Source organism: Trachemys scripta, chromosome 1 (genome assembly GCF_013100865.1).
Source record: "Trachemys scripta elegans isolate TJP31775 chromosome 1, CAS_Tse_1.0, whole genome shotgun sequence".
Taxonomy (NCBI): domain Eukaryota; kingdom Metazoa; phylum Chordata; order Testudines; family Emydidae; genus Trachemys; species Trachemys scripta.
Genome location: NC_048298.1, coordinates 90,720,742 through 90,736,446, shown reverse-complemented (window position 1 = coordinate 90,736,446; position 15,705 = coordinate 90,720,742). Strand labels below are relative to the sequence as shown.

Here is a 15,705-nt window from a genome sequence, read left to right as displayed (position 1 = left end):
GTTTTGGGGATTTGGCCACATCCGGCCTGCGGCACCATCCTGCCCGGCCCCCGAGCTACTGGCCCGGGAGGCTAGCCCCCGGCCCCTCCCCTGCTGTTCCCCTTCCCCTGCAGCCTCAGCTCGCTCGCCCCGCCGCCGGCACAATGCTCTGGGCAGTGGGTCTGTGAGCTCCTGGGGCAGTGCAGCTGCAGAGCCCGGCCTGACCCAGTGCTCTGTGCTGCATGGTGGTGGTGGCAGCAGCATGGCCCAGCTCCAGCTGGGCAGTGCGGCTGTAGTGCCGCCAGCCACCGGTGCTCCAGGCAGCGCGGTAAGGGGGCAGGGAGTGGGGGGGGGGTTGGATAGAGGGCAGGGGAGTTTGGGGTGGTGGTCAGGGAGTTGGGGTTGTGAATAGGGGTCAGGCGGTCGGGGGGAACAGGGGTTGAATGGAGGCAGGGGTCCCAGGGGGCAGTCAGGAAGGAGGGGTGGTTGGATGGGGCATCAGGGGGCAGTCAGGAGCAGGGGTTCTGGGGGCAGTCAGGGGACAGGGAGAAGGGGTGGTTGGATGGGGCAGGGGTCCCAGGGGCACTGTCAGGAATGAGAGGAGGGCTTGGATGGGGCAGCGGGGGTCCGGGGTGGTCAGGGGACAGGGAGCGGGGGTGTATGGATGGGACAGGGGTTCCAGGGGGGGCCATCAGGGAACAGGGGGGGTTGGATGGGGCAGAAGTCCCACGACCCCCTCCCTAACCGGCCCTCCCTACAATTTATGAAACCCGATGCGGCCCTCAGGCCAAAAAGTTTGCCCACCCAGTCCCATACACTACACTCCATTCCAATTATGACTTCTTTTCAGCCTCAACCTTCTATTCTCTTTGCCCCTCATCCTGACCACTCTCTAGCCCCTCTTCCAGCAGCCCTGTAACCTTCTGGTGATACACCATATGAGTGAGCTCTCTGTATTCTGTCCTCACCTTGCCATCTGCTCTAATTAAATCTGCTGAGCTTGGAGACTTCACTGGATCAGAGGTGCCTAGAATTCCATGCTTCCCATCCCCTTGCTGGGACACTAATGGAATGTTCTAGAATGTATCAGGTCTAAAGACAGCACCCAGGCCTGGGGAGGTCAGATTTTCTTAACCCCAAGAGGGAACTTAGCAAAGGTGGGTGAGAATGGGAGGGAGGGAGGGAGGGAATTGTGTTGGATTAGACCTCCCCAAGATTTGAGGGAAAGATTCCAGCTGGAGCCTATTCTATCTGAGTTTGGACCTCACTCTGGTTATATCCTGGGCTCCACACAACACTCTTTTCCCCAGTGGTCCAGGGACCTTTTGCAGCCAACTAATAACTGAATGTTACTTTTCTCTTTGGCTTTTCCTCAGGATGAAGATGAGACGCCACAAGCTCTTTCTGACTCTGTGCATGGGTGGTCTCTGCCTCATCTCCGTCCTGCACTTCCTCAAGGCCCTCTCTTACGTCACCTTCCCCCGGGAGCTGGCTTCGCTTAGCCCCAACCTCGTCTACAGCTTCTTCTGGAACAATGCACCTGTCACGCCGCAGGTCAGCCCTGAGCCAGGAGGGCCGGAGTTTCTCCGCACGCCTCTGTACTCCCATTCACCCCTGCTCCAGCCCCTGCCACCCAGCAGGGCCAGCGAGGAGCTACACAAAGCTGAGTTTGTACTGCAGGAAGACACGTCAGAATATTTTGTCCATACCAAAGCTGGCGGCGTCTGCTTCAAGCCAGGCACCAGGATGTTGGAGAAGCCACCAGCAGGCCGGACGGACGAGAGAGAAGATGGCGCTGCTTCGGGGCACCCAGCTCGCAAGCCACTGAGCAACAGCGGCACAAAGCGGCGCAAGTGGGTGGAGTGCATGTGCCTGCCTGGCTGGCATGGCCCTAGCTGTGGGGTGCCCACTGTGGTCCAGTACTCAAACCTGCCCACCAAGGATCGGCTGGCACCACGTGAAGTACCCCGGCGGGTCATCAATGCCATCAACATCAACCACGAGTTTGACCTCCTGGAAGCTCGTTTCCATGAGCTGGGTGATGTAGTGGACGCCTTCGTGGTCTGTGAGTCGAACTTCACGGCCTATGGCGAGGCGCGCCCACTAAAGTTCCGCGAGATGCTCCTCAATGGCTCCTTCGACTACATCCGCCACAAGGTGCTCTACGTCTTCCTGGACCACTTCCCTCCCGGTGGGCGCCAGGACGGCTGGATTGCCGATGACTACCTGCGCACCTTCCTGACGCGGGACGGCACCTCCCGCCTACGCAACCTGCGCCCGGACGACATCTTCATCATTGACGATGCGGACGAGATCCCGGCCCGCGATGGCGTGCTGTTCCTCAAGCTCTACGATGGCTGGACAGAGCCTTTTGCTTTCCACATGCGCAAGTCCCTCTATGGCTTCTTCTGGAAGCAGCCCGGCACCCTAGAGGTGGTTTCTGGCTGCACAGTGGGGATGCTGCATGCCGTCTACGCCACGGATGGGATCCGCCTCCGCCGCAGAGAGTATTATACTATGCCCGGCTTCCGGCAGTACGAGAACAGCACGGGCCACATTCTGGTGCAGTGGTCGCTGGGCAGCCCCCTCCATTTTGCTGGCTGGCACTGCTCCTGGTGCTTCACTCCAGAGGGCATCTACTTCAAACTGGTGTCAGCCCAGAACGGGGACTTCCCCCGCTGGGGTGACTACGAGGACAAGCGGGACCTCAACTACATCCGGGAACTGATCCGGACTGGTGGCTGGTTCGACGGCACCACCCAGGAGTACCCCCCTGCTGACCCCAAGGAACAAATGTATGCCCCAAAGTACCTGCTAAAGAACTACCAGCGGTTCCACTACCTGCTGGAGAATCCTTACCGGCGGGCAGAAGGGGCTGGATGAGGGGAGCGGGACTTGCATGGGAAATGGGAACATTAGAGCAAACGGAAAGAGTGAGGTGTCTCTTTTATTTTCCTTCTTCATTTTGTTTCCAGCTGAGGTGTGTAGTTTCTCTGCATTCTCTGCCTTTCCAGGAGTGAGACTTGGGGTGGGATTCCCAGTCACACTAACGAGGGCCAGAGGGAAGGAGAGGAAATGGGAACTGGCCCTGCAGAAGGCAAAAAGACTATGGCACACCTCCTCAACCTTGCCTGCAGGGTGGAGAGATCTTATCCAGGGGGCAGATTTTCCTACACGAGGGTGGGCAGAGGGAGCAGCTGCCCCCACCGCGGAACAGGTTGCATGCACATGTGAGTCTGAACTTGTCAATGAGCATGTGAGTGGGCGGGTGAATGTATGATCATGTGCATGTGAGTGGATGTGTGTGTCACGCGTGTTCATGTGAGTTTGTGTGTACATGTGCAAAAGCATATCTATAGGCATTTATTTTTTTACCTCGGTATTCTTTAAAACATAGCCTCCCTCTACCAACCTCATGTCAATGCATCTCTCCTGGGCTCCACTCTTTGTCTAATGTGCTGCCGGTCCTGGAGCTTGCAGAAAAGGGAAGTGGGGTGGAACACAAGTGCTTGTACTCCTTCCCTACCCCCACCTCACTGTCACGCTGCACCCCACACCTTAGCTTTGCCCACAAAGCCTCAGGCTGTGTCCCAGCAACCTGTTTTCGTCAGGGGAACAAGCTGCAGGGCTCTTCACTAGGTTGATTGTGTGTTGTGTTCACAAGTGTGTGGATTGGTGTGTGCACGAGTGTTAATGTGCATGGATTTGGCAGATGGGTGGCAGAGTGCGTGTGTGTGTGTGAGAGGGGTGGGAGAGTGGCAGGATTCAGAAGCTCTGCTATCTACTTAGGGGTTAAGGATATTCAGGGAACCCTCTACAAGCCTACTGGGTATAGGGGGAGGCTGGGAAGCTGTAGGCTCTCGTGCCAGTTCTCCATAAATGGGCCTATTCAGAACCAGCTCTGGATAAGGGGTAAGAATGGGGACAAACTTAGGGAGGCACTGCTGGCAATATCTGTGGCAGGGAGCCTCCCTCCCCCATATAACAATACAATACAAGTGCTGGTTAATCCTCTTCTCCCTGGAGTAAGAGGGAGGGGAAGGGGAAATCCCAACCCCCTAGAGCCTAGCCCAGGTGTTGGGGCCAGTGGGATACAGACTGCATCGAGGCACAGCACCCGCCCCAGGGACACGGAGAATCCGCTGGGGAATTACTCCTGGAATGCTGCCGCCTTGTGGCTGGGAGGATGCGCGATCCAGACTCCTTGTCTGGACTGTGTGGAGAGTCATGCAATGAGGAGGGGAAGTGACAGAACTGGATTTAAGAGCCGAACCAATTGGAGGCAGCAAGCTAAGCTCTCCATCCCTGTTGTCCCTCCACAGGGTTTTTAATGACAGGGTTTGTTTCTTTCCTCGGCTCTCTTGGTTCTTTGGGGTGACAGCCACCTTCCCCCTCTCCCAGTTTGAGCAAATGGCTCCGTAGTGTGTATGGAGCCCAATCTGTAGCATGTAGCAGGGTGAAGCTATGTTATTCTTCCAGCTGAGAGAGTACACTGAAGAGAGAAATGATGGAAACATGATTCCCCACCCTCTTGTTTGGAATAAGCATGGTGGGAGAAAAGGGAATATTCCCTACAAGGTGCGATCATCCCCCACCAGCCAGGCCAGCTGTGCTGAAGAGAGGGGGCTTTCTTTGCCAGTGGGAGCGTAAATCACTCTGACCATTAGGACTCACCATCCTTGTTTTTTTGCCTGGATTCCCATTTCTGCTTCTCTCTTTCCCCCCACCTTTGTGCTCCCTCCTCCTTCTGTCTGGGGGAAAGTGACAGGCCCTAGAGCTCAGTTCTAAGGTTGTGCCTTCCTCCTGATCCTATAAGTATTTCTAAGGTTCTTATTTTATCTTGGTATCTATTCCCCTAGCACTCTGATTAACTGAATTCCTTTTTCCAGCAGCTGTGGGTCCAAAGTACAATTGAGATAGAACAACATAAAGCACCCAGATTGGAACCCCTTGGTGTTTGACTGATCTAAGTAATGTTTAATCTTATCTCACTCCTAGTCCCATGACAGGTTCTCGAAAGAGGCTAAACATCATTTCACTTTATTCACAACTGCTACCATCACCCACTACTGTCTGCTCCCTGAGATCACTGAAGGCTGGCCCACGGGATGGGAGAAGGGGAGATTTCCACCCTCGCCCCTGGGAGAAAGCTGTTGCTGTGCTGCCCAAGTTGAGCTTTATCTGCATGACCCATCAGCTAGGGTGTGAAGGAGGCGTGTTTCAGACCGAGGGGTGGTACCTCGGAGAGCGGGGGCTACAGGCCAGTTTGCCACAGAGAGTTCATGACTGTGGTGAAGGAACCCACGTGACTTACAGGAACGGGAGGGTGATTGCAAAAAGAGGGGCATATGTTAGGGGAGAAGACTTTGCAGCAGTGGGTATAGCACAGCAGGGCAGTACTACAATCCTGGGTGGAGGCAGAGGGAGAGCACCATGCATCACCACAAGGGCCTGGTGCAAGATATTGCAGAGAGGTACGGAGGGACCCAGCCATTGCTCATTTTCTTTCATTCTTGGAGAAAGAGTGAGAGCCCAGAACCTGCCTCAGACCCTCTGCTTTGACTCTGCCTTTCCACAGAAACAACAAACAAACCAAAGTCCAGTCCCTGCTGACTGGAGGGGAGAGAGAGACACACACACTATATATCTTTGTCTGCACACTCCATAATGCTGGGAGGTGGTCAGCTGCCTTGATGACAGGCACCATATAGCTAGAACTTGAGTCCCTTCCTTGCAGCACAGTCCTAGCCACTAATCTGGGGTGGATTTAGAACATCTGGTTAACACCAGCAATCTTCCTGGATAGGAAGCGATGTGGGACCAAGCAGACCACAATACATCCACAGTACTGTACCGCCTCCCCTGGCACAGCACCTTTTCCCTATTGCCTCCTCCTCTCTTCTACTCAATGGGCTTTCTGGGCTTTGCATTGCACTGCAGGGCGTGCTTGCCTTGCCTAGGGTTTTGCAGTTGCCTGTTGTGAATTTCTAATGTACCCATCGCTGCAGTAGCTAGGCCTGATCCAGCACAGAGATATAGCCTGCTTGTTCCCCTTCCCTCCCTTAATTCCTCACTGGCCCTCTTCCCTCTCTCTCTCTCAGTTCCCTCTTCTCACTAACAGCCACACTTCTCCCCTTCCCCCCCCCCCCTCCAGGCATGAGGAACAGATTCCATTGTACCTATTGGGCTTCAGCTAAAGGGTCCCCCGCCCACACTGGGTAAGAATTGAGCTCCTTTGGGGACTTTGAGAGGGCTCTCAGTCCCAAAGTCCCTCTCCCCGCCCCTTCCTCACTAGTTTAGTTAGAAATGAAATTTGAAACAGGCTTCTGTGTTGAGGGACTTTCAGAAGAAATGTGTTCGGTTTTACTCTTCATTTTTGTAATTGTTCAGTTTAAAGCCAAACCAGTTTATATCTGTGGTATTTAACTTGCATGGCTTATCCTCTCTTGATTGGGTTTAGAGAAATTGACCTCTTGTGGATTTAACATCTTCCACTTCCATCATCCCTTGAAGGCAGCCGGGTGGGACTTTTGGGAACTGGCTCTTGCTGGTTGATTTCTCAGGCCAACAATCCGCCCCAACCAGGCCCTGAAGGAATGGGAAGCAGAGGTTACATCTGTAATTTGATCAGATAGTTGGATGGGTGCCTATAGGAGAGAGAGACAGATTAAGCTTGAGTAAGGAGCAACACAAAAGTGCAGGGTCTCAAATTGTGGCAAGGGAGAAATGGGTGTGATGATAAGGATTGGTCCAGAGCCCTCATTCCCACAAACCATTGATATGAGCAGTCTGACTTCTTTGATCGTGTCTTGATCTGGCACTGAAGATGCTGCAATGGAGTTTAGAAGGGAAAGCTTAAAAAACCCAAACCTGTATTTGGGACGTGGTTAATGACAAGAGGGAATGGCTGGGACGGGATATCACAGCTGTTATATGCTATTTGTTGCAGCAATCACAACTGAGAATGAGTAGTACAGCTCACTTCCTATTTGCCCACAAACTCTTAGGCAGCTGCTGCTTCACTCATGGCTAAGTGTCTTTTCACCTTTAACCCCTCACTACCCTTCTTAATTTGAACATTGATGAGGCAGCCTCTGCAATTTTGGGGGCTTACACTGTGCTGTGTATCTGTTTCAGCCTGTTGTATTAATGTCCCCTGCTCCTTTGTAGTTTTCAAGGCTCTCTCACCCCATCCCCCCACATTAAGCCCTGAGAGGCGGGCTCTTTACAGGTTATTTATAAGTGGGGGTGTGGACATGGTGTTGGAGCAGGTGGGTCCCCCTTACTGAACAGATTGGCTTGAAGGGGCTTCTCCCTATCCCATCAGTGGAGCTGGTGGCAAACCTTGGTGATGCTCAGAGCCAGATTGAGTATGATATCCCTAGGGGAACAGGAGACAAAGAATGGGATTGTTTTTACGGCTCTGTGTTTATTATGAAAAGGAAAACATCACAGTTCTCTACTAAGTGTTCTTCCCTCCAATATTTCCAGTATGTCCCTGGGGCTGAGGTATTCACTAGAACTCCTGTTTGCCTCCAACCGGGGGACACAGCGCAACATATCATTTATATGCTGAGGGTGGGCAAATGGAGAGGCTCTGATTCATCCCATTAATGTGGCAAGGCTGGTGGAGCTCAGAGCAGCATTTTTTCCAGTTATCCTCAAGCAAGGTATCCTCCTGAGACCATAGTTTTTTCTCACACCCTGGAACCACCCCACCTCATGTCCCTTTGTCACCCCCTTTCTTCATCGACTTTCATGGCTGCTGCAGATCTGCACTGTGAGAACCCTGGAGCTGGTCATTCCTGGTCCTGTTAGTAAACACTGGTTAGGGAGGCAGTGGGCAAGGGAAAGGTCAGCCTGGATTTATAGACCTCTAAAACTGGGGAGGAGGGAGCGGAAGGGGAAGGAACCCTAAATCCTTTAGTCTTTGTGTTCAGAGCTCAAAAACAAACAAAAAAAATTCAATCTCTCTGAGAAGTTGGAGGAGCTCACCCTTAATGTGAAAATATAGGAGTATACATGTGGGGTGGAAAAAAATGGGAGGGGTTTTAATCCCAAATGTCAAGAAAAGGGAGGAGAGTATAATGCACTACACATACACTGGGAATATCAGAGCTGTAACCAATGGTATAGAAAGGATGAATACAAGGCCAAAAGCCAAACTGAGAATTCAAACCACTGTCCATTCTCATTCCTGCAGGAATGATCAAGCAGTATCCTCCATGGAGCAATGCACTAGCATTCCCATGGGACTGATGCTACCCAGGGAACTGACTTGTGGTGTTGCCCAGAGCGCCCTCTTTTGGCAAAGGATTGCGTGGACTTGCCAAAAAAAAACCCAACAACCCTGTAATTTATAAACACCAGTAATAATTAATTTTTGTAAGGATTAATCAAATGTACATTCTGAAATCATTTTCTCTGTAAATGGTTGGATTTCATTTCACCCTTAAAGGGATACTTAAAAAGGAGATGATAAAAATAATAATAAAAAATTTACAAAGTATGAAGGGAAACCAGATGGTGTCTGTGGCTGTCTTTATTTCAGCCCACGTAGTCAGGAACCCATGGAAAAGAGGCAAAGAGGGTGCTGCCTCTGGCTGTGGCACATCTCTTCCATTCCCGAGTAACCCTGCACCACTTGGGGGCTTTAACACCAGAACCTTTGAATGCAGAAGCAATATTCTACCCAGCTAGAGCAACCGCTCTAGGTCAGCCAACAGAGGGTGCTCATGCACCCCACTGAGCAAGTCTGATATATTTCACCCAACAGAGCCCAGTGCAGTGTAGGTGTAATCACATGGATGTTTTTTGGCAATTGTGAGCCAGGATTTCTGTCACGTCTGTAATAATATTGTTGGCTAGCAGTGGCCTTTTAAACAATGAATGTTATGTAGTGATAGCCCAAGGCCCCATAAATGTCTATAGGGCTAGGAGCCCCTCCTCCCTTAATCAAGCCTTGCAGCCCTTTGAGGGAATGGCTGTAAAAGGTCTGATATATTTCCTTCACCCAGGGCAGTGGGTCCCCAACCCCTGTTCACCCCAGGATAGCCCATACCCGAAAGAGTGGCTTCACTAGCTCATCCAGGTGTGGGAACTGCGACACTGTAAAAAAGTGTGACACGCTGTATTCCAACCTGTAAGGAGCAGTCGTAGCATGCACATGGCAGCCACTCCATCCTTGTAGCATAGACACACTGCCCCCAACACACAGTTCAGTGATTGGAGGGACCTATTACTCCTGGGGGAATTCTGCACCAAAAAATTAAAACTTTTGCGCACATTTTAAAATTCTGCAAACGTTATTTGTCAAAATAACACTTCATAATCACGCCAGTTTCAATTATTTTGATAATTTCTTTCAAAATACCTGTCAGCAAGTATGGCTGTAACAATACAGACACAAAAATTCCCCCATGAATAGAGAGTTAAAGAAACCCCTATGACAATCCAGTTCCTGTTTCTCTGCCCCCTTTCCCCCTCCCCGAGCCTAGCTGCAGGGCCCCTCTTGCCCAGATACCTGCTCGCCCTCCCCCCTCCCACCCCCCCAGAGCCCAGGGAACCAGTGGGAGAAACAGCCTGATGCTCAGTCCCAGGCTTGCATGGAGTTTCCCATGTGCCACCCTCTTCTTCCCTTCGGGCATGCTGGGAACTGCAGCTGCCAAGAACCCTCTAGTTCCCTCTCCTTCCCTCCACCCCCCGGCACTCCCTAGTGGTGGCTAGCAGCTCCACAGCCAATTTCTGTGGGGGGGGGGAAGGAAATTCTGTACACACATTAATTTCTGCAAAATTCTGCACTGCACAGTGGTGCAGAACTCCCCCCGGAGTAACCTATTAAGCATCAAGCAGATTCATCCTACGGCATTGTTGTCGGCTCTCTTGCTTTTGCTGTGAGCAACAGGCTTTCATCCAGGGCAGGAGCCGGTCTGGAGATGACAAGTTTCACGCCTCTTGCGAATTTCAGCTGTGCTCGGGGAGTACCCCTCTCATTGTCTGCCTGCTCCACCTTTCCACCTCCTGGGGTACAGCAGCCAATCGCAGGCACAGCTTCCTCCCACTTTCCGCAGCCACCTGACTCCATTTTCACAGGAAAGGAGAGGAAGCAAAAAGCGCTCAGCAGCTGGGGGTGGCTCTGTTCCCTCTTCTTCCTGCTCCTCTGTGCCTCACCCCTCCCTCCCTGCAACATACCCGCTGAGAAGGGAGCAGAGGGGGTGAAGAACCCTGCAGCTGCCCACCCCCAGTCTGGCTGGAGACAAGGGGACCCTGCTGCGGCTGCCTCTGCCCCAGGCCTGGGAGAGTAGGGGTGAGGAATCCCAGGAGGAGCAGAGGTGAGGCTGGGGAGGCTGAATTGATGGGGGATAGGGGCTGGGTGGGTAGAAATGATGGGGATGGGCAAACCTGATGACAGGGTAGAACTGATGTGTGGACTGTGGGGGACAGGATTGATTTGGAGGTTGGGAGCAGAATTAATTGCTAGGCAGAGGGGATATGGGGGCAAGAGCTCCTGCAGCAGGGGCCAGTCACCTCTAATACACTAGGGAGAGTGGGCCACACACACACACGCGCAATGCGCGGGGAGAGTTCAGAAATCAAAAGATAGACCAACAAAACCACAATAGAATTCTTGTTTAAAAATCTCATGATTTTGGGAGCAATCATGATTTCTGGGAGGTGAGGTCTGGACTCATGATTTTTTTTTTTAACTCCATGGCTGGCACTACTGCATTGCTGACGCTTATCAGCCCCCAGAGAAGTTGTTGGTTGATATAGATAGAAGTACAGTGTTTTTAGACATCCATTGGAATCCACCAACACACCTGCCAAATTAGCTAGCCCTAAAAATGGATGGTGCTGAGTGTCAGGCGCATACCTGGCTGTTGCTGACAATGAAAGAGGCAGGGGCTATGGCTGGATGAGTAGAAGGGCCACTGCCTGGGGTCCAGAAGCCTAAAGTGTGGGCCCAGACAGAGCCCCTGCAGCTGCAGATCTTGGTGGCAGTAGCAAATATTCAAACGAGAACTTTGAAGGCTAAAGATGAGAAAGATTCCAGGTGCTCAGCAATTGAACAGGGTGTTTTGACCCTGGGATAGGTGAGCCTCATTCCGAAGAGACAGGTGACAGCCTCTACAGTCCTTAGAAAGGGAGCCTGGTCCAGATTATCTGAGGCAGGGGATGAGACCTGTACAGAACAGTAACCCAGGCCATCCTGGAGAAGCTGTACAGAGCCAAGTTCTCTTTTCATTATGAAGGACAGGTTGTGCTGGAATGGGCTTGCCCTGTGCCTGAGCCTTGGAAAGCAGTGTGGTTCTGGTGGTATCTGGCAAATTCTTCACAGTCCTTAAACATCAGTTGGAGATGGCATAAATCTCTCCCTGATCCATGCCCATATCTGCAGCAGGTCTCCACCAGAACAGACCTTCCTCAAAGATTTAACAATCTGAATAGAGTAGATGGTATAAGTGAGTATAGACCAAAACAGAGAAGAGGAAGGGGAAGACAAGGATGATAATACAGACAGGAACACAAGATTGGCCTATGTACAATCTGGCAGTTTCAAAGTTGTTTATTTGATTTAAACAAGATAAATGAACAAAAGATATTAATTAACCTCTAAAAGGCCACCAACTCTGTAAAGCCAATAAACGTAATTGTAGATGGGAAAAGTGCTATGAAGGCACAAAGTATTATTCATTATTTCTCATTTTTTGCCTCTTACCTTCTTTTTGATCAATTATTACCATAAATATATTACTTATCTATTCCTGATCTTGGTCCTTTAGACATTTCTTTGGGGATATGAATTTCCCTCAACTCCAGGTCTGTAAATAAGTATTAAACTATTTACTAACTTTAAGCATAAGAAACAATTCTTTACTCTTGAGAATGTATTTATCTGGTTATAGGAGGGTCTGCTTCTGATCAAAAGCTCTGGGGCGCTTTACAAGTTACAATTCAGATCTTGATCATAAGGTTTTCCTCTGCCCTGTGACAATTCCATTACATGGACAAATGGAGCTCTCTATTTTCTACTAAGCAAGTTCTTCTAAGGATTGATAGTGGAAGGTGATCAGTGGGCCCACCCACATGCTTAAAGTTAGGCATGGACTTAAGTGCTTCGGTGGATCAGGACAAGAGTGCTCGCCACCTTGCAGTCTTGAGCCATATGCGATTACTCTGGTAAAGCAAGTAAAGATTTCACTAGCTTATTTGAATCTCTGGTCATTTGCATGGAGAGTTACAGACAGATTATGTGCTTCTCAACTATATATATATATATATATAAAATCATGCTATGGACACAAGGGCCAAATTAATCACTGGTGTAAACGGGCACCGCTCCAGTGGTTTCAACAAAGCTGCGCCCATTACCCCAGCAGAGAATCTGGCCCAATTACCTCATGGTTAATAGCATGGATAGAACTTAGGACCCTAGAAAAAAGACATGATGTGGCCGTCAGATTGATCACTTACATAACTGTATTCAAGACTTTAGCATCCTTGTTTTGAAATATATTGACAGCCTGAGAAAGGGGCTTTAAGTGTAGGTGAAAGATAGCAATTTAGATAACCAATCTGTGCTGGAGTGAATATGGTTTTATGACTTTTTTTATAGTTGTCCTAAACTCTAGTTTTGGTAAAAATCCATGGTGTACGGAAAAACAGACAGGACAGGCGTTAAAGAGATGATCTATTTAATTCAATTATTACAGACAAAAATATGTAAGCTTCTCTACTGAAGTGCATTGCTTCTCTCAGATTAAAAACTAATTTTCCATGTATTTTATATGTATTTGTGTATACATACACACACACACGCATGCGCTTAATGGAATAAATTATGGCTATATTGCTCTCTAAGATTAATGATGAAGACATGGTAGACATAGGAATTTCCATGCCAGATCAGAACAATTGTCCACTTGGTCCAAACCTCCCTTTCTGATAGTGGCCAGCACCCAGTACTTCAGATGAAGGTGCAAGAAATCCCATAGTGAACAATTATGGAAAAACCTCCCCATAGTGGAAGTTTCTGTCTATCTCTTCTCAGTCAGAGTGTCATAGAGTTTAAGACCAGAAGGGACCACCAGATCATTCATTCTGACACATATATCAGAAGCCACCCACATCACCCAGCTCTTGCACACTAAACCCAACTACTGAAATTATTACAGCCCACAAGAAACTTGACTATTATGTGCCACAGGCAGAGAGCAAAGTGCACCAGTGCCTGAGTCCCCCACAAAGGTAGGAAAATGATTATGTGAGATATACCCAGATAATCCTGGCAAGTGACCTGAACCCACACCGCTGCAGAGGAAGGTGAAAAACCCTCAAGGTCCCTGCCAATCTAACCTGGGGGGAAATTGCTTCTCGACCCCACATATGGTGATCAGTTAGGGCCTGAGCATGTGAGCAAGAACCAGCCAGTGGTTAGCTTATTCCCAGAAGTATAAGGGCTTATATCCCTCATGACTTTTTTTTTATCCTATGTAATGTAACTGTGGATGGTCTCATTATCCAATATCAATGTCCAATCCCAATTAGAATCCTACTAAACTCTTGGCCATATCCATATATTTTGGCAGTGAGTTTCACAGGTTAATTATAGAATCATAGAAATGTAGGGCTGGAACGGACCTCAATAGGTCCCCTGCACTAAGGCAGGACTAAATATTATCTAGACTATCCCTGATAGGTATTTGACTTAGCTGTTCTTAAAAACCTCTGACAGAGATTCCACAATATCCCTAGGTAATTAGTTCTAGAGTGCTCAACTACCCTTACAGTTAGGAAATTTTTCCTAATGTCTAACCTAAATAATCTTTGCTTCAATTTAAGCCCACTGCTTCTTGTCCTGTCCTTGGTGGATAAGGAGCACAATTTATCACCCTCCTTTTTATAACAGCCTTCTAGGTACTTGAAGATTGTTATCATCTCCCTGTTGTGTTTTTTTCTCCAGACTAAACAAACCCAATTTTTTAATCCTTCCTTGTAGGTCATGTTTTCTAGGCCTTTAACAATTTTTGTTGCTCTCCTCTGGACTTTCTCCAATTTGTCCACATCTTTCCTGAAGTGTGGCGCCCAGAACTGGACACAATATTCCAACTGAGGCCTCATTCGTGCTGAGTAGAGTGGAGGAATTATTTCTTGTGTCTTGCTTACAACACTCCTGCTAATACATTCTAAAACGATGTTGGTTTTTTTACAACAGTGTTACATTGTTGATCCATACTTAGTTTGTGGTCCACTATCACCTCCAGATCCTTTTCTGCAGCATTCCTTCCTAGGCTGTCATTTCCCATTTGTGTGACTGAGTATTCCTTCTTAAGTGTAGTATTTTGCATTTGTCCTTATTGATTTTAATCCTGTTTATTCCAGACCATTTCTCAAGTTTGTCAAGATCATTTTGAATTCTAATTCGGACCTCCAAAATGCTTGCAACCCCTCCCAGCTTAGTATTGTCCATAAACTTTAAGTGTACTCTCATTGCCATTATTCAAATCATTTATGGAGACATTGAATAGAACCAAATAAGAGAATTATGCCTTTTGTAAAACTGTATTCCCTTTTATCAGGTTGCTTTCCAGTTTCAATGAAGTCTCCCTGTTGAGAGAGGATTACTATGAGCACATAATTTACCTTCTTTATACCATTAATCATTCTGCATATCTCTGTCATCTCCCCTCTTATTTGTCTCTTCTCTACAAACAGTCTCAATTTTTTCAATTTCTCCTCCTGTGGAAGTTTTTTTATATATCTGAGCATTTTCACTGTCCACTTTCTTTTCCTGCTATCTCCATTCAGAGGTAGAGTAACCACAGTGAGCATAGTATTGATTAAATTTTCAACATTATCTTCTATCCTGTTACTTATAAATCTTAATATGGATTGAACTTAAAGTAAACGATCATCATGAGATCCAGCAATCTTCCCACCTTAACAGGGGAAAAGAAAAAGAAAAATGTACAGTATAATTTAGGCTAATGGAAATTTAGCATGACAATTTGACAAATTAGATTTGATTGGGTCAAAAGTTCTCTTGTATATTTTTATTACCTCTAGTATAAGGTATTTTATTATAACCCTATGCCATTTTAATTTATCTATTACTTTAAGAACATTATGTGGAGATATATATGACTTTTTAATTTTTTAATTATGTTTTTTATTATGTTTAGAAAACAGAGTTTTAACAATCCCTAAAATACAACTCAAGACCTGCTGCTCCAAAAAGCACAGGCCTCTATCTTGTGAGCTAGAAGAGACTTTCCATGAGTGACCTTTTCAGGACTCATCTCCATGGTGAGCCAGCCAATAAAGGACAACCTGAAATCACACAGAGAACACTCTCGCTTACTTGCCCAGATCTATATTCAGTACAGGGCAGTGGTGCACATAGGTCCCACTTCAGCCAAGTACTTAAATGCATGCTTAAGGCCTATTGAAGACAATGAGACTTAAGAAAGTGCCTACATGCTTTGCTGAATCAAAGCCTTATGCACATAAGTAAAGCAGGTTTCAGAGTAACAGCCGTGTTAGTCTGTATCCACAAAAAGAAGAACAGGAGTACTTGTGGCACCTTAGAGACTAACAAATTTATTAGAGCATAAGCTTTCGTGGACTACAGCCCACTTCTTCGGATGCATATAGAATGGAACATATAATGAGGAGATATATATACACACATACAGAGAGCATAAACAGGTGGGAGTTGTCTTACCA

At 48.2% G+C, this 15,705-nt stretch overlaps 1 protein-coding gene across 2 annotated transcripts in view; it reads left to right on the top strand.

Annotated features, from left to right (window-relative positions):
* MGAT3 (beta-1,4-mannosyl-glycoprotein 4-beta-N-acetylglucosaminyltransferase) overlaps window positions 1-8,498 on the top strand; it is a 38,212-nt gene extending 29,714 nt beyond the window's left edge. For both annotated transcript variants that reach the window (XM_034776189.1, XM_034776179.1), the window contains one exon: window positions 1,356-8,498. In XM_034776189.1, the coding sequence (XP_034632080.1) occupies window positions 1,357-2,862 (1,506 nt within the window). In that variant the 5' untranslated portion in view covers window position 1,356 and the 3' untranslated portion in view covers window positions 2,863-8,498. The remainder of the gene's footprint in view (window positions 1-1,355) is intronic.
* Window positions 8,499-15,705: the final 7,207 nt, after the last annotated feature.